We start from the raw sequence: 24,226 nt of genomic DNA on the forward strand, positions 1-24,226 counted from the left end.
ACCAACTTACAGTGGAAAGCATCGCCTCAAGAAGAAGTCGTCTACCAGTGGTGACCAAATCATTACCCCCAAGATGTACTATCACTACAGACGGCGGTGACCTCGTCCGCCCTAGCAAACCCTCAAAAAATGATTGAAACTGGTCAATACAGAGACCGCCTCTTCCGTAGAAGGACACACTGTACCCGTATTCCCCAGCTACGTGAATCATATCACCTGCCTTGAATACGTCTGCGGCACGTCTCACGTATGAGTGGCCCACAACCCACACCTCCTTTTTCACAGCCGGTGATGTCTGACCGCTGGCCTGGTGTAGGGTCGACTGCAAAGTCCGCCTCGTAGGCTTGCGCAACTGAAAACCAAACAAAAACAAGAAGCGTGAGTACATTGCTACAGCTTCACAACATGTGCAACCGCACATACCTTTTATAACAATTGGAGGACCAACGCCCCACCCGTTTAACTTGTTCAACATCCAGACCCCTGGCTGTAGCTTCTGTAGCAGCCCCTATCCGAAAGGAATGGGTCCCAAACTCGCCCGGGTTCAAGCCCGCAGCGGCAATCGACATCGCAAGCACCCGCTGAAACTGAAACTTTGTCAGTGGGGTGGCGTCAGCGTGTCTCAACAAGGTCCCCCCCCATGATGCCACCCTTCGTGCTAAATAATCTTCTAGACACCTTACCGGGCACATGGAGGACCCGGGAATCCTGCGTATGATTACGCAGTCACCCATCCCACTTTGATCGGTCTTGGACCTGACAAATGAGACCGTTATCGTCTCCCCTCTGATCTGGACGTGCTCCTGGCACAATCCTCCTGTCACATCCTGCTTGTTCCTTGCCACTAATTCGCTTACCCGCATAGCCCCATGGAATGCCAGCGTAAAAGCGGTTCGGAATAACACTGTCTCAAACTGAGATGAACACGTAGCAGGGAGTCTGGATAATAACTGGGCCAGCCTATCCAAACCTATCGGGCGCCTCTCATCTACTCTGCGACCCTCAAGGCGTTGCCACCCCCGTAGCCCTTTCTGTACAACGAAAGACGCTGTCGGGTCATGGATCCCGTGAGCCCTAGCAACAAAGGAAATGGCAGCCCGATGCCTCTGAGCCGTGGCCACCGATTTCCCGACCCGATGTAAGGACATCAGAAAATACACCACCCACTCTTCCTGGCCCCAAAGCTCCTCCCTATCAGTCCCCAAAAAGGCCAAATAGGACCGGAACGCCCCTTCATATGCCTTCCTCGTCCTGGGTGCTAAACTCTCTCCCACGAGGTTACGAAGTTCGGGGCACCGAGAGACCAGAGAGCTTCGGGAAAGGGTGCCGGCTCCGGGTACGCTGTGGGAAGGAAACCCCAGAAAGCCTGCATACGAAAACGAGACAGTGCATCAGCCGCCTGGTTCATTACCCCTGGGACATGTCTTGCTCTGAATAGCACATTCAATTGCATACAAAGTAAAACAATTTCCTTGAGCAGTCTCAAAATCCATTTGCATCGTGCTGCCTGACTATTGATACACTCGACCACGGTCATATTGTCAGACCAAAATACCACAGAGTGATCTTTGAACCCTTCGGGCCAAGTTCTCAGGGCCACTAAAATGGGGAAAAGTTCCAGGAAAGCAATGTTACTTGTCAGTCCACTATCATGCCACCATGTCGGCCACTTTTGTGCAGACCATCTCGTGCCGAATATGGCACCGAAACCTATGCTCCCTGCCGAATCTGTCCACAGCCCCAGCTCCTCAGAGGACACGGCTGGTTTGTTCCAGTCGACTCGACCATTGAAATCCGCCAGAAATGCCAACCATATGCGCATGTCCTGGCGGACCTCTGCTGAGAGCCTTGTGCGATGATGGCACTCCTTCAGGCCGACCATGGCTTGAGCGATCGAGCGGGAAAAGGGGCGGGCCATTGGTATGACCCTCAGGGCAAAATTCAACTGGCCAACTAACTGCTGTAATTGATGCAGCTTAACCTTAGGTCCCCTTATACACATCTGCAGGGATGTCCTGAACTTTGACACTTTGTCAGCTGGTAAACGAAAACAACCTTCTGCGGAGTCTAACTCAATCCCCAGAAACTCGAGGCAAGTGGAAGGCCCCACAGTCTTACCTGGTGCCAATGGCACGCCAAACTGATTCATCAAGACACAAAACTGTGCCAAAGCCTGCCCACATTCCGGGTCCCCGGCTGCCCCCAGGAACAAAAAATCATCAAGGTAATGCATCACATTTTGGAAACCCGTCTTCCTTGTGAAGACCCATTGTAGAAAACTACTGAATTTTTCGAAATAGGCACAAGATATAGAGCACCCCATCGGCATACACCTATCCATGTAATAATGACCCTGAAACATGAAACCTAAGAGACGCTGATCGTCTGGATGTACCGGGAGCAACCGGAACGCTGACTCGATATCAGATTTTGCCATCAGCGCCCCGGGCCCCAGGCGATTCAAAATGGCTACGGCCTCATCGAAGGATGCGTACCGCACCGAACACACTTCCGGGTCTATCGCTCCGTTTACGGAAAGACCACGTGGGGCTGATAAATTATGTATCAGCCGAAACTCACCCGGGTCCTTCTTTGGGACCACACCTAAAGGGGAACAAACAAAATTAGGAACCGGTGGTAGACTAAACGGACCGGCGACTCGACCTCGAGTAACCTCCTTCCTGATCTTATCCTGTACCACCGTCGTATGCTGAAAGACCGATAGCTGATTCTTACATTTCGTTGCACCTTGAAAGTCCCCCACTGGGATGCGGAAACCATAAGAAAACCCGTTCCGCAACACCCCAGCAGAAGCACGATCCGGGTATTCACTGAGCCAAGGAATCATTGCCAAGGTATCAATCGGGGTAGGTAAAGGCGCCCCTCGGACTATGTTAGACCTGTTTGGCGCCTCCTCTACCCCCGTTATCACCCGTTTTGGCTCTGCACGTGGACTCAGGATGGGATGATTGCCCACACCCACTACATTCGTGTCTAAATTTGCACGATCCCTGGGGCCTAGTACATTTACCCCTGTTGAAGTTCCAACAAACCCCCCTTTTTCCTGTGTTACCGGCAGGCTTCGAGTAATTGTCTGTACCCGCACCTGACCGAAAGGGCGTCCCCGCATACTGGCGGGAAGATTCGCCAACGATACTCCCTACTAATGGCAATTTTAACATACCAGTCTCCTTCATTTTGGACCATGACACAGAATCATAACAATCCCATGTTAAGTTTTTATCATGTTCTTTAGCTTTTCTAAACAGGTTATCATAGCAGAACCAATGATTACCCTCGTGTGATACCGAGTACCCCATGATTCGTGACTGATAAATCGGCAATTCGGGTAACAGATCGGGCCTTCGCTCCCCCAAGATCGAAGTAAAAACCCCCCACGCTTGGCCCCAATTGCCAATGTTTTCATTCACCTTAAAGGCGGCCATTTTTGCGCGCCAAACACTCGGATGCATGAGCTCTTTCTGGCCCTTGACATGCTCCATCTCATAGTGATCAGTAAGCAACGAGAATATGTTTACGTATTCCCCTGCCCATATCTTTTCCTTAATAGCCAAAGGAACATGCTGACCCAATTTTTCCCTACGAGAGGGTGCCGACTCATCCCTCGCAATCGGCAATGGCCGCTTACCTGCACCGGACGTTGTCTCTGCTACTGAACCCGTCCCCTGCGGCTTCTCTACTGCTGCAGCCGGCGTGGACACCTTCGCTGCTTCCCGTGACTCACGCAGTTGCTTCATTAGCTCCTGCGCGTCGACAGCCGTGGCGCCCTCGCTACCTTTTCCCAACCACGCTGCCAATTGTGCTGCCAGCTCGGGCGGCATATCTTCCTCGGACACGGGGGTGACCACAACGGGAATCGGATTCCCTTCCTTCGGCACGGGAGTTGGTGCCTCGAGCGGGGCACTGGGACCCGGGATGTCTTCTCCCGCTGCTCCCCTCCTGGGCCTCTTGTTTTTCCCTCCCGGGGCTGATCCCGCCAAAGGACGTTTCGGTCCCCCTTCCTCGTTTTTATCCATTTCGCCTCTTTAGTTCGGTCATCTCCTTCATGAGAACGCGCAGCATCTGTTCAGTAGTCATGCGCTTTCCCGCCTTCTTCGGCATTCTCCAACAGAGTATCTGCAAAACAAACAAGAACGATTACAACGCTCAAAATTGGCTCTTCGTTCCGTCTCGAGCTCACGTGCAGCGAGGAGGTGCAGCTTCAGAGCACAGGAACAAGAGGATGCCTTCGGATCTTGCTTCTCCTTTTATCCGTCTTCAGGGCGGGCGTAAACCCGCCCATGCCTGCCCCTAGGGCGTGGCCAGCCGCGTCAGTGTCTAGGCCAACCCACTCTAGGGCGGGAAAAGGCGCGCCCCGGCTACGCCGCTTCGGGCATACCAGCCGAGACTCGCCTCCCGCCCAAGATGGCTTCCCGGGGGGATCGTGGTACTCTGCCATACGTTCGGGGGGACCGAGTGGTCGCCCCTTTCCACTCACGGCGTCTGCCTATTATACTGTTAATTTCTACAAAACCGTTATTCTCCCTGTGAAGCGTGAAAGTTACAGTCAGCTTTGCTTGTGCACACATTTTTTGGGTTAACTGCTTATAATTCGCGTTTCCGCACCCGCTTACTTATATTTCCTACATGTTTATGCACTATCTTGTTATGTCCCTCCTATGCGTATGTTTGCCTTTTAATGCGTGTTATTTTTTAATTGCGGGCTGTTTGCTAAAGAAGACATAGCGCGTATAAAAGCTATTTTATTGTAACTGGCTTAGGGACTGGTTTGGAATGTTAGCAACTAGGTTTAAACTGTGGGTTTTAAACCTATTAAATCTCTCGTGCAATTTTTTTTACTCCGGTACAAACTTGCCAGATTTGTTGAAAAACCTCACCCCAAAGTGAATCTACATCAAAGCCACATTTGCATCTTTTACCGCTGATAACAATCTTTACAAGGTGCAAAAATGTCTATTGTTCCAGGACAGTCCATACAAACACATTTACCAACTATTGGGACATTTCACACTACGACATACTTAGTGGCGGCTACACTTGGAAGTCTTTTAGTAGCAATTTGAGTCTGGTATTGTAGGTTGGCACTCTGTCCTTTTGCTTCAACTGTTATACGGAATCTACAGAACAAATTACTTTTGGAATTGTGCGCAAAGCTCCAGCTTGTGAAACTAATAGTAGATAGAAATCCCTCACTCCTTTTACGGGTATGTTTTGTTATTTCTTTTACATTACTGCCAATAGTTACAGATTATACATGAAGCGCATTGTTGTCCTTCAAACCACTACACTACCAAGAACACAAAAATATTACTTCTACCTTGTACGCTGGAGGGAACGGATTTGTGAGTTACACATATGTAGAATTTCAATTTTTAGGGGGAATTGTGGCCACAAGAATTGGTAGTTGTAAGTTTGCAGCGTAACAAAAATTTGATTTTGCGCAAATATGCTATTATTACTCAGCGTATATTTGCCTTCTATTTTAATTGTGGATTGTTTGCTAAGGAATGTGAGGTGCTTATATAAGATATTTTAACCGGTAAACCACTACCTTATAAATGTGAGGTGCTTATATAAGCTAGTTTACCTGATAAACCACTACCCTAGACTAAACGCCAAATTTGTGCTGCAAATTCTATAATGGTCAAAAAGGGATTGCGAGCTGAAAATGTTGGATTGCTTTTTTTTAACGGGAATTTGGCCTTAATGATCGGTAGTTCTGAGTTATCCGTGTCACAAATCTGTGATGTTGCGCAAATCCTATTTATTGTTGTGTCTCTGCTTTTTCCACTTGCAAAACGAGTCACTAAATATTACTTTACTTTACATAAGCCCTCTATCTATCGCCCTCGCTCTATCGACCTCACTCTATCTATCTATCTATCTATCTATCACCCTCACTCTATCTATCGCCCTCACTCTATCTATCGCCCTCACTCTATCTATCGCCCTCACTCTATCTATCTATCGCCCTCACTCTATCTATCTATCGCCCTCACTCTATCTATCTTGCGCCCTCACTCTATCTATCGCCCTCACACTATCTATCTATCTCTATCTATCTATCACTCAGCACCATCACAGCATCACTCAGGGGCACCACACCATCACTATGCGCTACCTCAGCATCACTGAACGCCACAGCATCACTTGTCACCACCACATCACTCAGCGCCACCACAGCATCAATATGTGCAACCATTCAACAACAACTGGTTCAAATATGTTCTCTCAATGTTTCAAGCTTGTTCACAAATGTCACAAAAAGATGTTAATATTTGACTTCTGTTCTTGGATTTTCGTCGCAATAAAATACACCTAACATAATCTTCACAAAAGTTAGTTACAAAAGTTTGAGCTATTGCCATTATAAATTACAATAGCTTTTATTTATCAATTTAAAAAAATAAATAAAAGCCATTGTTATTTGTAATATCAATACATCTAAGTTACGTAAATACAACACATATTGCATTACAAATGCTATAGGTGTTACATTTGCGAAAGTTAAAACTATTGGCATTGTAAATGACAAAGCTATTAATTTAGCTATTTTCAAAACCAACTCATAAATAAAAAATGTGTCATTTACAATACCAATAGCTCAAACTTTCCTAATGTGAGACCTATTGCATTGCAAATGCTTGTTATATTATGCTTTTAATTGGGTTTTTATGTTAAATTATTTATTAGGCGCTCGATTACCCAAGCATGTCTTGGCACTAGAAACAGTGTGGCAGGTAACTCCAGAAAGTAAACATCCTTATGGGGAATTAAAAAGTCAGGTTTTAAGAGATTTTCTGGATTGGGAGAATCTTTCATACGAAGTTCAAGTTCAAAATTTGTATAGCGCACTACTCACCCAGAGGGTCTCAAGGCGCTTGAGGGAGGAGGGGTACTTTACTTATCGAATATCGAAGTTTTTAGTTGCTTTCTGAAGGAGAGGTGGTTCTGTGTAAGGCGGAGGTGGGTGGGGAGAGAATTCCAAGTTTTGGCCGCTAAGAAGGAGAAGGATCTACCCCCCATGGTTGATCTATGGATGCGCGGAATTGTGGCGAGGGCTTGATTGGACGATTGTAGTTGTCGGGTGGGGGTGTAAAAGGACAGGCGCGTGTTGAGGCATTCGGGTCCTAGGTCGTAGAGGGCTTTGTGTGCGTGGGTGAGGAGATGGAACGTTATTCTCTTGTTGCCGGGGAGCCAGTGGAGGTCTTTCAGGTGACCGGAAATGTGATCTTGGCGGGGGATGTCTGGCTGAGGCGTTTTGGATGTGTTGGAGTTTTTTCTGTAGTTTAGCTGTGGTTCCGGCGTAAAGGGTGTTTCCGTAATCCAGTCGGCTTGTGACCAGTGCGTGGGTGACAGTTTTTCTTGTTTCGGTGGGGATCCAACTGAAGATTTTTTTTGAGCATGCGTAGGATGTTGAAGCATGATGATGAGACGGCGTTGACTTGTCTTGTCATCGAGAGGGAGGAGTCCAGGATGAAGCCCAGGTTACGTGCGTGGTCCGTTGGTATGGGTGCGGTTCCCAGGGCCGGTGGCCACCATGAGTCGTCCCAAGCAGAGGGGGATGATCCTAAGATGAGGACTTCCGTTTTGTCCGAATTCAGTTTTAAACGGCTGTTCTTCATCCACTCCGCTACATATTTCATTCCTTTGTGTAAGTTGGTTTTGGCGGTGTTTGGGTCTTTGGTGAGGGAGAGGATCAGCTGGGTGTTGTCTGCGTAGGAGATGATGTTGAGGTTGTGTTGGCGCGCGATGTATACGTTGAAGAGGGTGGGACTGAGTGATGATCCTTGTGGTATGCTGCAGATGACTTCGGTGGCCTCTGATCTAAAAGGGGGGACGCAGACTCTCTGGGTTCATCCGGCGAGGAACGAGATGATCCAGTCCAATGCTTTCCCTTGTATTCCGAGGTTGCTGAGGCGTTGTATGAGGGTGCTATGACAGACTGTGTCGAAGGCTGCGGAGAGGTCAAGTAGGATGAGGGCAACTGTTTCTCCGTTGTCCAGTAGTGTTCCAATGTCGTTTGTTGCTGCCATGAGGGCGGTTTCGGTGCTGTGTTTGGCTCGGAAGCCGGACTGTGAGGGGTCGAGGGATTTGTTGGATTCGAGGAAGGCGGCGAGCTGACTGTTGACGGCTTTCTCAATGACTTTGGCAGGGAATGGGAGGAGCGAGATCGGGCGGTAGTTCTTAAGTTCAGTGGGGTCTGCTGTGGGTTTCTTCAGAAGGGCACTGAGTTCGGCATGTTTCCAGCTTTCCGGGAAGGTAGCGGAGTTGAGGGAGCAGTTGATGACATCTCGGAGATGGGGTGCGATGATGGAGTCTGCTTTGTTGAAGATGTGGTGGGGACATGGGTCGGTTGGCGATCCTGAGTGGATGGAGTTCATCAGGCGGATGGTGTCTTCAGTGGTGATTGGGTTCCAGGCGCAAAGGTTGTTAGAGGGGGGTTTTGGTTCGGAGGTGGGTGGAGCGGACTGATCTCCGGACTGGTTTTCAAAGCTGTTATGTATGTCGGCGATTTTGTTGTGGAAGAATGAGGCTAGGGAGTCGCAGAGGTCTTGGGAGGGAGTGATGTCGTTGGTGCCGGCGGTGGGGTTGCTAAATTCTTTGACGATGTTGAATAGTTCCTTGCTGTTGTGGGCGTTGGTGTCAAGTCGATCCTTGAATGCTGATTTCTTGGTGGATCGGATCAGTTGGTGGTATTTGCGGGTGACGTTCTTGAAGGTGGTCAGGTTGTCAGTGGTTGGGTTTTTTCTTCAGGCTTTCTCGAGGGTGCGACAGAACTTCTTGGATTTCTTAAGGTCATCATTGAACCAGGGGGCTTTTTTGCTACCTTGCTTGATTTGATTGTCCATCACCTTTTCCAAAATTGATTTGACGGTTTTTCAAGGGTGCTAGTTCGTCGGCGCTGTGGGTGATCCATTGTGTGAGGTTGGTGGCTGCTTGGTTTGGGTCCAATGATTTGGTAGGAGGGTTTTGGTGGAGCGATGTGAAGAGCTGGTCGGTGGTAATTTTGTTCCAGTTTCTTTGGGGAACTGGTTGTGGGAGGTTGTGGGTTGTGGTCTTTTTGTAGTTAAAGTGAACGCAGCTGTGGTCTGTCCAATGGAGAGCTGTGGTGTGGTTGAAAGAGATGTGGTTGCTGGAGGTGCTTACTGGAGGTGAAGATTGGGTCGAGTGTGTGTCCGGCATAGTGAGTGGGGGTATCAACAAGTTGTTCGAGTCCGAGGTTGGCCAGGTTGGCCAGAAGGGTGGTGGTGTTGCTGTCGTTTTTCTTTACCAGGTGGAAGTTGAGGTCTCCCAGTAGAATGTAGTCCTCGGAGGTGAGGGCGTGTGGGCTGATGAAGTCAGTGATGTCTTCGCTGAATTGTGTGCGGGGTTCTGGTGGCCTGTAGATGAGGGTGCCTCTGAGTGTGGTCTTGGGGTCAGTGTGGATCTGGAAGTGAAGGTGTTCGGCGGTAGCGAGGTTGTCGTCGGAACTGGTCGTGATGCGGATGGTGTTCTTATGGACGATGGCGATACCTCCTCCTGTTTGGTTGGTGCGGTCCTTTCGGATGATCTTGTAGCCGTCCGGGATGGCTATAGCGATGTCGGGAGCTGATGAGGCGTTCATCGGGGTTTCTGTAAGGAAGGCAACGTCCGGCGATGTAGTGTTGAGTAGGTTCCAAAGGTCAATGGCGTGTCTGTGGACCGAACGGGTGTTGAGTAGGATGCATTTCAGATGGTTAGTGTTGGAGCTCTGTTTGGAGTTAGTGAATTTGGTGTGGGTCCTGATGCTGTCGAACTTGCAGGAGCGGCAGGTGAAGGGTCCATGGATGTGTCCTGGGGCGGCTTGGTAGCAGTTTGGGATTCGGCCGGGGTTAAGTGCTGAGAGGGTAGCGGTGTCGTACGTTATGCGGCTGGAGTGGATTTTGCGGGGAACAGGGGTCTGGTGCTGGGCGGGACGGGCGTAGACGGGCTTACCTTTGGCGCACCTTCGGCGCGCATGGGGCGCGTCCGCTGCGCGCAAAAGCATCTGTCATAAGTGGATAGTGGAGGGGCGAGGGAGGAGCAGCTGGGAGGCGGGAGCGGGGTGGACGGACGGGCTGGGAGGCAAACAAACAACAAAATGGCAGCAGAAACAAAAGCGAAACCAGGCTAAGCAAACACTCAGGCAATGCGATATAGCGCTACGATGTGGCACAATTTAAATGCAGGCAATGTTACAGTTCAGCTCAGCGCTACGATACCAATCTGGCACGATATGAAAGCAAGCAATGTAGCAGTCCAGCGCTACGAGATCAGGGAGCATGGGGAGCGACCACCTCTGCAGCAGTCAGGATGGTCACAGCGCTAGGGAAGGCAGGACGATTCCTATGCTATCTGTGGGAGGGAGGAGCAGCTGGGAGGCGGGAGCGGGGTGGAGGGATGGGCTGGGAGGCAAACAAACAACGAAATGGCAGCAGATACAAAAGCGAAACCAGGCTAAGCAAACACTCAGGCAATGCGATATAGCGCTACGATATAGCGCTACGGTGTGGCACAATTTAAATGCAGGCAATGTTACAGTTCAGCGCAGAGCTATGATACCAATCTGGCACGATATGAAAGCAGGCAATGTAGCAGTCCAGCGCTACGAGATCATGGAGCGTGGGGAGCGACCACCTCTGCAGGAGTCAGGATGGTCACAACGCTAGGGAAGGCAGGACAATTCCTATGCTATCTGTGGGAGGGAGGAGCAGCTGGGAGGCGGGAGCGGGGTTGAGGGACGGGCTGGGAGGCACACAAACAACAAAATGGCAGCAGAAACAAAAGCGAAACCAGGCTAAGCAAACAGGCAATGCGATATAGCGCTAGGATATAGCGCTACGATGTGGCACAATGCACCCCGCACATAGCTGCAGCCTCCCCAGGTTGCACATTTGAATCTGGGTACAAAGACGTTTTAGCAGAAGAGGATCTAAGTGGCCTGTTAGGCAGGTAACAATTAAAGCTGTTTTTAAGAAATAGGGGCCCTTGCTCATGTCGGGCTTTATGGACAATACATAAAGCCTTGAAAGTAACTCCCGCTTGAAAGACAGCCAGTGTAGCTCCCTTATGGGTTTAACCACCAATTGATATTTAGGGATTTTAAGTAGGAGCAGTGCGGCTACATTTTGCATAGGTTGTAGGTTATTTAGCACATGTTGGTGAGCAGTCAGATACAGACTAGTGCAATAGTCTAGTCGGGACAGAGCAAGGGCAGGCACAACCGTCTTCTGAAGCTGAGGAGGGATGAAAGGGAGTATCTTCTTTATGAGCCTGTAGGCATGGAAGACCTTGGAAGAGGCTGCATTGACTTTGTCTGTAAGGGACATCTTGTGTTAATCACAACACCTAAGTTATGGGTTTTGTTGACAGGGTACAGGAGGGCACCAAGTCCTGGGGCCACCAGACGGGCATCCAGAACGATGGCTGTGCACCAAAGAGCAGGTCCTCTGTCATTCCCGAGTTAAGCTGGAGGCAGCTCTCTGCCATCCATTGGTTGATGGCTTGCAAACAGTTGCAGAAATTGGGTCCTATACCTGATGTATCATTGGCAAGAGAGACAACAATTTGTGTGTTGTCGGCGTAGGAGGTAAGCGCAAAGCCGAACGACTTGAGCTTTGCAAGAAGGGTGACGTAGATGTCAAACAACGTCAGACTGAGTGAAGACCCCTGCGGAACCCCACTTGGAAGAGAAAAAGAGTAGGAAATTAATTTGTCCAATGGGACCGCCTGTTTGCAGTCATGAAGGAAAGAGCTAAGGAGTTTCCAGGCAGTGCCAGTGACACCGACACTTGTTAGATGACCCAACAGCCTGTTATGATGCACAAAATCAAATGCATCTGACAGGTCTAGAAGTATCAGGGTAGCTTTGCTGCCCCGATCAAGGGATTCCCTGGCTTCCTCTGTTGCTTTAATTAGTGTCGTTTCCATGCTATGCCCGGAGCTGAAACCGAATTAGGTAGCATCCAGCAGATAGTTATCAGAAATGAACTTAATGAGTTGAGAATTAATTTCCTTCTTGATAAGCTTGGGGCAAAGGAGGCATGATATAGGGTGATAACTGTTTAGCTCAGCAGGATCTAAGGAGGCTTTCTTAGAAGTGGGAGAACTTACACACTTTTCCAGCTAATTGGGAAGGCGGCAGATTGAAACACAAGCTGTAAAATAATGGTCAGAGGGGACTATTATTTCGGCAATAGAAGTGGGGACCTTAGGTAGCAAGGGTCCCCTGGGGAGCCAGATCTTGCAGGTTTCTTCAAGGTATGACAACATAGAATCATTTTATTTTGTCTTATATATGCTTTATATAAATATCTAGGATATGTATAGAAAACTAATAATTTTTCTGTCTTACATTTATTTTAATTTTCATTAGGTGGAGGTCTTTGTATTTGTAATGTTATTCCTTGCCTCTATTGTTTTCAGTGTGATCCCCTTGCAGTATCTTTGTGTGCCCTTGTATAGAGGGTGACACACTACAAGGTTCGGCTGGAGTACATTTGAACCTGTTTGGGTTGTAGTACTACTAGAGGAAATGTGGGCATAACATTTCTGAATTATGACTGGATTTACTTTTATGCTCCTCCAGGCTCTTCCTCAATGTTCTATTTTTCCTCCCACTTTGTAGTAGATATTTCTCATTTTGCACCACTCATCCTTGCCACTGCCCCTTTACACCTAGAACTACATGTTCCTAGTTCTACACACACACTGTGAAAAAGTCCACACAAGAGACCGGGCTAGAGTAGGCAGAGATCAGTATCCTCACCTATGTGATTGAATTAATGTGTATGAAACGTTGCACTCTAGGAGCAGTACACCACTTCCTCATAAATGCCTTTGGGATTTCCCCCATATGTTCTGTAAACATTACAAAAGGACCCTTAAATGTCTTGGAAGAAACCTACACCTAAGTGTATAATGTTCCTAGTATTAATGTTATTGCGTCTTGTTCCATTCTCCACATTGTCATTCTCGGCCACCAGAGGTTGCAGCTGCCCTCGTCTCCTAGTGCTTGAATTCTCATTACCGTATCAGCTTGCTCGCTCACATTATCTCCTAGTGCTTCTCTGCAGGCAAGGTGGTAGAACTCGATAGACAAGAACAGAACAGTGAGCTTTGCTTGAGTTGATGCCGATTATCATTTTGGGGAAAAAAATAAATCACTACCAACAACGAGGAATAAACTGGGAGGTAAAACTGAAGGAACTGAGAGGATTAGGGTAAACAGTCAAGCAAAGCAGTGCACTATGAATCGTTAGCACAATACTCTGTCCAGCAGGTAAGACGTGAAGAATATTCCTTAATTAAGCCTTAGTGAAGGAAAACATGTTTGCACATATCTGCTTGGATTTCTCTGAGGGCTTGCATATTTTTTTTTCTCTTGAACCTCTACTTCAGTCAGAAAGATAGTCAAACAATTTAGCTGGATTGAAGTCAACGACATACGAGGGAGTGCTGCATTCAAGGCCAGCAAAACAAAGGCCATAAGTCTTGCTCCGGCTGATAAGGTGAGAGCACTCTGTTGCGGGCAAAGCCTCTCTGCTTGATCCTCTTGCTGTCCATGGCCCAAAGCACTAGTGAGGTAGGGTATGGGATGTAACAGCTGAGCTCTTCTTTCGGAGATACAGCTTTAGCTTAACTCACACTTCCGACTGCACTTCCTGGTGTTTTATGGCTTTTCCAGACAGTCTCGAAGAGTAAATTGCTTTATCCTCAGGGACGAAAACTAGTGATACATATCAGTTCTGCAGATTAGCACCCAACCCTACATCTCAGCAAGATGATTAGATGTCTTCTGTGGCGTATGGCAACAAGTCGAAAGTGTCTACATAGGCGGGTTTCTCACCATCTTCCTGACCGCTCCTCCGAGAATGGTTTCTGTTTGTGGAGAGGGAGTTTGCACTTTTCTTCTATCTTCGTGAATTTCAGGGAAGATCTCATTGTTGACCTACAATCCAAGTTCTCACCCTTTTATTTTTGCTGCAGTTTTATGTAGCACAAATTTGACCCAAAAGTATTGGAATGCCTTACATTTGCACCAGTTAAATTACACGAGGGAAAATTCTTTCAACACAGATTTGCACCTGGTTTCCCAGGTCCAGTGTCAGCAGTTGAGGCCGTAACGCAACATCCGCTCTCATGGAAATCCGTGAACAACTCCCACCTTCCCTGGGAAGAAAGAGCGATTGTTCAGAAAAGCCGATGGGACGCACAGGGCCTCGGATGTTTTCATGAAGTACGCAATAACTTTTCTGCAATTTGTCCCAACAGAAAGAAACATTTAGGATTGTTTTGATTTGAACTTGCCCCTGATTGGTCGGACTAGGTGACTGCCAAATGTCCGTCTTGATGGAGACCCCGGATGATTTCTCTAATTAGGGGTCGAAACCTTTGACATTTCATAGGCTCACCCATATCATTCACTGTTGGATACTCAAACTCAAATGCTCATATCATTGTGTTTATAATTGTTTCAGTCTTAAAATCCATGGGTATTGGCCATTTGTAGATATGTAAATACTTATCTCTCCTTGCTCTTTTTCCATTATTTGTTAAGGCTCACTGATTTTCACTTCTCACTGCGTCGTCACTTGGACCACCTTTTGTTTGACTACAGCATGATAATCGGTCTCTTGAATCCAGTGCTTCAAATGCAAATCTGAAACATCTGCATCTTTAGTTGTATGTGTTTCTTTAGTTGTTACAAAATCATTTGTATAATTTCGTTCCTTTGAAACATATGACTGAACCTCTTTGTGCCAAATCTTTCTAGAAATGATTTCCTTGTAGGGCACTTGTTTATTCATTGTTCACCATCACATGGCATTGATCATGTTATGTTCCCCAAAGTGTGACAATTAATCATGAAAAGTCACACACAAAAAAAAAACTTATCACAAGCATAAGCTCAATTGTAAGTAGTAAGTCCAATGTATAAATGGAGGGAATCGGACATTGGCTTGTTTGATTATAATACTTTTTGTATAACTTGTACTAGCCTTCAGGCAGACCCCTCTTATAGTGTGTCTGATTCGCACTAGCAGATCTCTGCAACCAGCAATTTCATGCCAATTAAAATATTCCCATATGTTGGAGAAGTTGAGGTGGCTTCTAGGAATAAGAGAGGCTTCTATTGCAGTGTTAGTCGTGGTCCCAAATCTAAATTCCTGTTTCTGTCACACATTAACCAACTTGAAATTTCGACGCTTCACGACTGTGTTAATAATTTACAGTGCTCTCATCAGGACAGAGAGTGACTTAGATAATAGCTTGTACTGGAAGACATTATATTTAGAAATACGTAAATGGTTGTGATTGTCCAGTTTGTGCTACAGTTGATCGCGCAGATTGTCATGTGGAAGGACATGTGTCAGTAATGGTAGGGTCTGCATCTGCTTGCCGGTGTTGTCTGCATGATGTTCAAGTGGCTGGCAGTCACTGTGTGTGTGTTGAGGCATTTGTGAAGAAGTTGAGCAGTAGAAACGTGCAAAGCCTTTATGGATTGTAGATCATTTTCGGGTTTATATATATATATATATATATATATATATATATATATATATATATATATATATATATATATATATATATATATATATTTAAAATAAAACAATAAGAACAGAACTTTGAAATAACGAACTATATGCTACTGATCATTCCTGCTTATTTATTTAGATTTTTCTACCCAGTGGCATTTCAACACGAGCACATTGTGCAAAGTTGGAATACTCCTGGAACTCTACAAGCGTTTAAGATTTGCACGACTACTCCAAAGATTCGTTATGAATCCAATAAAGTCAAAATTTCCCACAAGTTCAGACGAAAACGTCGATTACTTTCCCCTACCTTTACTTCAAGAACTTGGCCATGTGTATCTTGTTTAAGTGTAGTCTGATGTGTGACCCCAGTAAGTTAATGTGTTCTTTCATACTGTCGAAAGTAAACATGCACTTTTTTGTTGAGACATTTTGCTATTTGATATGAAGATTAAGGTGTTCAATAATGATTTAGTTGTGTTTGTTTTTGTGAAGCAGGACAAAGAAAAACCGTTTTGACATGGCGACAGCTCAGATGCAAAGGAATGCCGTGGTATGGTATTGTACATAATTGTTTTACTCCCTAATATTTTAGGCTACGTACAAAGAGTTTTTGTATTTGTTAGAATTGTAACTCTTTACTTGAACGAATGCCAAATAGAATAGGACATGCAGCGTGGCAGCCTACAGTCCTTAGGCCAAAGATTTATCTTTGCTGAATACCATTCTACTTCCCTGCATGTTGCCTGATGAAGGTTCTCTAGCCTTGCTTCTTTTATTAACCTGCAAATATTCCTGTAATCATTATACATTTTAACACAGGTTTGGATCTGTTAGTATTATTAATCATAAGCACTAGTTGTCATAAAGATTTACTACGTTTACAAAACACAATGCCTGTCAGCAACATTACATGCTTTTTGTCAATAAGTCACCTTGCAAATAAAATGAAATCCCAGGTTTTATATTAAAAAACTTGAAAGTGCCTCCCTTTCGATAAAAGAATAGCTGGCGTGCCCTCCACGCAATTCAGCAGGTATTCATTAAGAGTATATGGTACTGGTAGTTTGTCATTACGAACTCAACAGCACCATGACGGCTTTACTGAAAACTGGGAAGTTTGGTATCAAACGTCGCAGCACATTAAACTCACACTGATGCATGTGTGGGATTTAATGAGAAATGCAAGCAGAGGGCATCTTAAAGATGCCTCCTGAAAAACGACCAGCCTCTGGTGTGTTCCCTGACTGGCACCACAAGCATGTTTCTGGACCCCTAGGGTGGGAGCCATAGCTCCCTGAGCCCAGAAACAATGCCCTTCCTGGGCGGAGGTGGTCACACCTCCCCCAGGTCAGGAAGAGCCATCTGTGACAGGGGAGCTTCAAAGGCCTTGCCGCCTTTGTAACGCGACCCCCAGCCTCTCTTGCTACCAGGAGCGGGGAAACAGCCGGGAAAAATTAGCACAGCCCATAGGTGTGCCCACCTCTGCCAACCCCACCCCTCAGGTGGGGAGGCAAGGCCCACTCTTCAGTGCCCGCCATCTTGCAGATGGCGGGCACTCTCCAATCAGGATTAGGGATTGTGCCCAGTCCCCCACGTGGGGTGAGCATACCAAGGGTGTAGTCACCCTAAGGTCAGTAGCCATTTGGCTACTGACCTTGAGACCCCTAAAACGCCCCCTAAATACAGTATTTAGGGGGCAGCCCTGAACCAAGAATACAGATTCCCGCGACCTGTGAAGAAGGACGAAAGAAGACGCCCAGCAGAGGAGACTGCAGAGTGGAACTGACTTGGCCCCAGCCCTACCGGCCCGTCTGCAGTTTCCAGAGATCCTGCGCCAAATTTCGCCTTGCCCGGCAGCCAGCAACCTCCAGAATCATTGAGAGGACTGACTACTTTCAACATGACCATATCTTCTGTGAACAGCAGATCTGTTCAAAAGAAACTCCCAAGATAGACTCTGAGCCTGCTGAGGACAAAAAAACCCGATCCCTGGAACCACCACTGCACCAACGCCTACGTCCCCAGCGAGGTCCCCCAGTGCTCCAGAGTCCACTGTGGGTTGAAGCCTCCAGGACTTCCTGATGTCGTCTGCAGCCTCTACACGGAGGTGCTCCTGTGATGTGAAACAGAGAGATAGATAAATAGTTAAAGAAGAAGCATGCCTTCTCACCAGGGTGCCTGCTACCTGACAGAAATGGAAATGTGTGCAATTCCTTAATCACCCAGTATAAAGGCTGATTGGGAGCCAGTATAGACATTAATTGATGGAGTCAAATGGATCTTCATGGTGAGAAATATTTATTCATGTTGAGAGATAGTATAAAGGTGGTATCATCGGAGTTCTCTCAGGGGAGAGGGTAGGTCGTGACTTGCGACCGCGGAAGATGGGCAGACACTGAATGAGCTCTCCGCCTGCTGCCCTGTTATTGCTGTGTCCTGAGCGCCTGGCATCCAGAGGGAGAAGTGCAGGGGCAAGCAAGAGGTGCTGGAACACTCGGGATTAAAGCAGGCCCCGAGCAAGATGGTGGGAGGACCGGGAGATTAGTCCGTGGGTCCTTGACCAGAAGGGTGGTGCCACAAATGCCCAGGGGGAGCCACGGAGAATGCAGCGACCCCCTGAGTAGGCTCACAGTGACACAGGGGAAGCCGCGTTAAGCCAGATAGGATAGAGGCCCCTCCTCCCTATGATGCTGCACAGGGGCTGTGGCCCTAGCATGACGTAGCAGGTGTGAGTAGACCTACAGGAGACCCCAATTGGAGGTCGCCTTAGCCAGTACGGAGGGTGCTCCTGGCGAGACTGTGCTGCGGCACAGCTGGGGTTACCCCCACACCAGATTGGCTACATGAGGAGGTAGCTGCAGTTTATGGTACTGGCTGGTATTGCGAAGTGGGGGCAGGCTGCAAAGATCCATTGCATTGGAGATCTTTGCCGGCGAGTCTGGCATTCAGAACCCTGTCTGCCCTTCCGTATATGGCAGTGATCCCCCTGCCCTGAGGGTCAGTAGAGACTGTGATGATGAGACTGCAGCATCTGCAAGGCTGTGACGCATGAGGAGTCCTCAGAGCCTGGCTTGATGGAGGCTGCTATCCTACCGAGATCAGTGTAGGCATCTGCCCCTGTGATTGGTCTGCTCTGGAACACAAAAGGAGTGTGCGTTGGGCTCCAGATCCAACCTGGAGTTCAACTCACCACAGGGCGAACCACAGACTGACTCAGCAGGAGGCGCCGAGGGGCCCACCCCTGGGGAGCATGAGGCACTAGCCTGGCGCAGATGTTGGAGGCAATTAACAAGTCCAAGGACTTTTTGGAGCACAAAATTGAGTCACTTGTGGTGGACTATCGGATTCTCAGAGATGATCATCGTAAGTTGAGCGCCGGAGTGGCTGAGACGGAGGTTTCAGTGGTCCTGAGGAGACTAGAGGCGTTGGAGACCCATGTGCATGACCTTACTAAGAGGATGGACGCCCTGGATTGTTGAGCGAAGGATGCGAAGGGACGCAGCCGGCAAAACAATATACGGATAGTGGGGCTGCCAGAAAAGGTGAATGGCCTGGACATGATTCAATACCGTCAAACAAGGCGTTAGATGGAGGTGGCCCCTCATGGTTTGTCTTAATTTTTTGCTTTAGATAGGGTGCACCAGTAGTGGCATGCCACTGCACTATCGTGATAGAGACCTTATCCTGCAGCACTCCCGAGAAGCTGGTGGATTTCAAGTTGAAAATGTGTCAGTGCCTATCTACCAGGATTACACTATGGGGGTGCAAAGCGCAGGGCCTCGTTCATGGAAGCGGAGAAAGGGCTATATGTTACGATTCCCTGCCCGATCTAAACTCATTGTGGACAATAACTCCTTCTTTTTAGATAATCCTGCACTTGTTTGGGAGTGGCTCGAAATGCATGGGGCAGACCCGACTGGTGCGCCATGGCAGACGCCCCTGGGACCAAAGAGCAAGAGATGACGAAGCCGAAGATGGCTGCAAGTGGTGGGGCCCTCAGAGGACATGTCCACACATGGCATACTGGAGGCGCTCAAGATGGCCAACTACTTTGCAGCACTGAGACCATCTGGCGCCAATGGAAGCACGTCTGGGTCTAGCTGGGCTTTTTCGGACACAGAAGGAGAATGAAATGTGGACTTACCCCCTTTTATTTTTCCTTATATTTTTATTGGGAATGTGGTACATAAAAGGACATAATTCATACAATATTACATACATGGTCGCAGCACAAATCGAGCAATTGATATATTTACACAAATTCTGCGATAAAACCTTAACGGAAGGAATAAAAGATTAGTAATAAAAGACATTTCATTAAAAGAACCTATCACACCATAAGACAGCAATTTCTTTAAGACCCATCATACTCTGGCAGCCCTCCAGTTTGTTCCTGGGGCCCAAAGGCGCTCACCCTTCTCACGATTTCTACTACCTTTAAATTCGTACAGGCATAACTCAATGTTATGAATTCCCAACAATCTGGATAGCCACATCTGGAAGGACGGGGCAATCGCATCCTTCCAAGCTACAGAGATTAAAATTCGGAGTACTGCAACAGATAAAAACACTAAGGCCCTTTCGTCCTCCCCCAAGCCCAGCTTAGAGTCATTACCAAGCAGCATTAGTGTAGGGGATAGATCGATGACATGACCTAGCAGCCCCTCCCAAAATGTCATTATCTCACTTTTAACAGAATCCAACCGATTACAGAAAAAGAACATATGTGTTATATCAGCATGACTTTCATTACATCTGGGGCAATTGTCGTTTTCCCTTATACCCCAGGCGCTTAACTTAGCAGGCGTGTGGTACAAATTAAAAATAGTCTTGTTGCGCCCGAAGGTTGGAAGCCCGAAATACCTTTTTGTTCAGTGAGAGGGAAAGATCCACATCCACATCTGGATCCCCCAGTTTTAAAGCCCAATTACACTCCACCTTCTCAATGTCATCCTGAATTCGTTCCACTAAACAGCCATAAACAGTTTTGATCTTCTTACAGCCTCTGCGTAATATCTCAATCACCGGAAAGTCAACTGTCGATGGGACCCTAGGCCTAATAGCCCGATCATACGAGCAACTTGACCATATAAAAGCCAATGGCTTCCTGGAATACCGTATCCATCCTGCAGTATCTCGAATCCCAAGATCTTATCTCCTTCCAATATATCTCCCAGAGATAGGATCCCCATTCTCTTCCACTCCTGCAGATTTCTATCGGTTTTTAATTGGGGGAAGATGGACGAGTTACCCAATTGTAGATAAGGATTTAATTTTGGGACATTAAAGAATTTCAGGATAGCTTTCCACGCCTGCCAAGCCCCATACAGTGTCTTCAATTGTGTTTTTTTGATAAAAGCGTCGCTCTAACTCACACTGCAGCAAACCTGATGGCTTGCCACCCAAAAGCATCCTAAAAATCTGGGGGGCTCCCTTCCATCTAAAGTCTCGGGCACTGTAACAGTTTCAGATTCGGCCTGAACTAGGGTAGTCATTTGAATCAGGAGACAGGCCCAATGATATAATCTTAAATTCGGGAGAGCCATCCCACCCCTTTCTCTAGGTAACGACATTAAGTTAGTGGAGCGCCTTACCCTTCCATATTGCCTCACAAATCTGATAAAGAAGGATTCCAGATGTTTAATAATTTTATCCTCCATCAGTAATGGGATGGTACGGAACAGATACAGCACTCTAGGAAACATAGGCATTTTTAAAGCATTCACCCTGCCTACCAGAGAGAGATGGAGCACGCCTATTCTCTTTAATTCAACTTCAATGTTTTTAATAAGCGGCAGGTAATTCTCGGCGACAATTTTTTCTACAGAGGCGTTAATTTTAACCCCTAAATATGTGGCGGAATCCACAAATCTGTAGTCAGTTTTGATAATATTCTTGGAACATATAATCTGAGTTTTGGTTTCATTTAATAGATACCCTGACTCACTACCGAACACTTTAGCCATCTCACCCAAAATAGGGAGGGACTGTTGTGGATTAGTTAGGGCAAAGAGGATAGGGGAGCAGGGGCACCCCTGAAGAGTCCCCCTCTTGATGTTAATCACCCCCGATTTCTCACCCATGACCATCACCCTGGCTACAGGGTTTACGTACATTGCCTTAAGGGCTCCAATAATGTTAGGGCCAAATCCTCTCGCCGCCAAAACGCCCCAGAGAAAGCTCCAATCCACACGATCGAACGCCTTCTCTGCGTCGAGCAGGATCATGGCCATCTCCCCCCCCCCGTAGCAGCCAGGACGTCAAACAATGTTATTGCCCTGCATGTATGGTCAGTTGTACCCCTACCGGGGACAAACCCATGCTGCCACGGGGATACGAGACTGCCAATGATCCTGCTCAACCTTTTTGCCCAAATTTTTGAATAAAGTTTTGTGTCGGAATTGATCAAAGATGTGGGGCGATAAGATCCTGCCATTTCCACCGGTTGCCCCTTTTGTGAAAGATTACAATATTTGTCTCTTTCCAAGAGTCCGGTATCAAACCAGAATACATGACCCCATTAAAAAGATCTAGTAAAAGTGGGGCAATTTCTGCTTCGATAACTTTATATACTTCAAGGGGAATCCCATCGGGACCTGAAGGTTTCCCGGAAGCTAATTCCCGCAGTGCTGTCGTAATCTCAATTAATGTGATATCTTCATCGAGTTCCTTTTTAATTGCTTCTTCTAATTGCGGGCCAGAGTCTCAAAGTCCCTCCCGAGGTTTTTTACCCGATGCTTCATAATCATAGAGCCGCTGATAAAAATTCTCAAATACCTTAAGGATATCCTTGACTTCCGTATACTCTACCCCATCCTCTTCGATACGAACAATAGTGTTCCTAGCCTTTTCTTGCCTTAACCGGAGAGCAAGCGCTCTCCCTGCTTGCTCCCCGGTTTCGTATCTTTTGGCCCTATTGGTCTGAAACTCCCCTATGGCCTTCGAGGTTACCTCTTTTTTGAGTGCCACTTTTACTGCTAAGAGTACATTCTGACTTTCAATACTATTCACCCCAATAGCTATATCCTTTACATGTTGTTCTTCAGCTTTCACCAATTCCAACATTAAAGCATCAACCTTGCCCCTATCTTCCCTTCTCAACCTGGCAGAGCAGCTGATAGTCTCGCCCCTCAGAGCCGCTTTGAAGGTTTCCCAGACCATATTCCTAGAGGTGCTGTATCTGTTTGCTGCAAAGAACTGTATTACCCATTTTTTCACGTGATCCGTGAATCTAATATCAGCGAGCAGCTTTTTCTCGAAAGACCAGGAGTTTCTTTTCCTTTCCAAACGGCCTAAATCATAAGATAAAATTAAGGGGTTATGGTCTGAGACCAATCTGGGGAGTTTGATAATATCAACTTTAGATACTTCGGACGAGGAGATAAAGAAATAGTCCAACTTTGTATACCTCTGAGCTGGGTTAGAAAAATAAGTAAACCCATAATCCAGAGGAAATTTAACCCCCCAAACATCCTGCAGCCAATGGGAGCCCAGCAGGGACTGTACAGATTAAAAAACCTTAGGCTTGCGGCCGGCATATGGTGCAGAGCCGGGCCAATCAGCCGAAATATTAAGATCCCCTGCTATTATCAGCGGGGTAGGCCACTCCACTAATTCAACTTCAAGGAAGTCAAACATCTCGGGCTCATCCAGATTTGAGCCATAGGTTACACATATCGTAAAGCCCAGTTCTAATTCGGCTATTGCTCATCTCCCATTGCTATCTGCTTTTACTTTCGTTGCCTTACCCAAAGATGCTCGAATTAGAATAGCGACACCCCAGATTGTAGATGTTTGAGTCGAGCATACAACTAATTCAAAACCACTCAGAAAAAGTTGCCTACGTTTGGCCCATGGGAGATGGGTCTCCTGTATACAGAGAAAATCAATTCTTTCAAGCTTTACCAGATATGCCAACCTCTGTCTCTTCTTCCAGTCGTTCAGGCCTCCCTCGTTTATAGTACATATTCTAATGTTTGCCATTACATTGTGCTTTAAACTCGAAAATTAAGTCCTTCAACATATTGTTATCCATCACTTCATGACTTTGCCCTAGACTGTACCACTTCAATTTTTCCCCCTTTTTCCACCCAGCCACCCCCAATCTCCACCCTCACCCCACCCCCTCCCATTCTGCCCCCTTCTACCTCCACCCCACCCCCCCATACTCTCCCCTCTCCGTGAGGCGCCCAGACCTAGTCTGTGCAGGTGATGGAGCGCAGTGACAGCAGTGAGAACGAATATAAATTGATACAATTATCTACTAGTATTATGGAGCCCACATCCGAAATAAGCTCAAAACAATAACAAACCCAAAAACAATTGCCCAAAAAACGTGAATATAAAGAGAATCAAACATTGGCCGGGCCCACACCACTGCAGCTCGACTTACCTAAACCCTACCACATGTTTTAAGCAACACCCACCTACAGACATAGAGAATCAAGGTATTCTTTCACTTTGATCTCAGAAGAGAAAAACAGAGTCTTTCCATGATTGATAATCTTTAACTGTGCTGTGCAGCTTTTGAAGAGGTTTGCACGCCGGCCGAGCCTACCTTGCTCCGCTGAGGCGTCTCCAGAGTCTCCTGCTCCCGCGTGGCGGCCGGGCTTAGCTCCGCCGTGGTACTCTGCACTCCCTGACTGGCCGGGCTTGGCTCCGCC

At 47.1% G+C, this 24,226-nt stretch overlaps 1 protein-coding gene across 1 annotated transcript in view; it reads left to right on the forward strand.

The window, feature by feature from the left end:
* HORMAD1 (HORMA domain containing 1) overlaps positions 1–24,226 on the forward strand; it is a 974,569-nt gene that overhangs the window by 191,333 nt on the left and 759,010 nt on the right. The window contains exon 8 of the mRNA XM_086947457.1: positions 16,059–16,113. Within this exon, the coding sequence (XP_086803583.1) occupies positions 16,059–16,113 (55 nt within the window). The remainder of the gene's footprint in view (positions 1–16,058; positions 16,114–24,226) is intronic.

The sequence above is a fragment of the Lissotriton vulgaris genome, chromosome 12, assembly GCF_964263255.1.
Source record: "Lissotriton vulgaris chromosome 12, aLisVul1.2, whole genome shotgun sequence".
NCBI lineage: Eukaryota > Metazoa > Chordata > Amphibia > Caudata > Salamandridae > Lissotriton > Lissotriton vulgaris.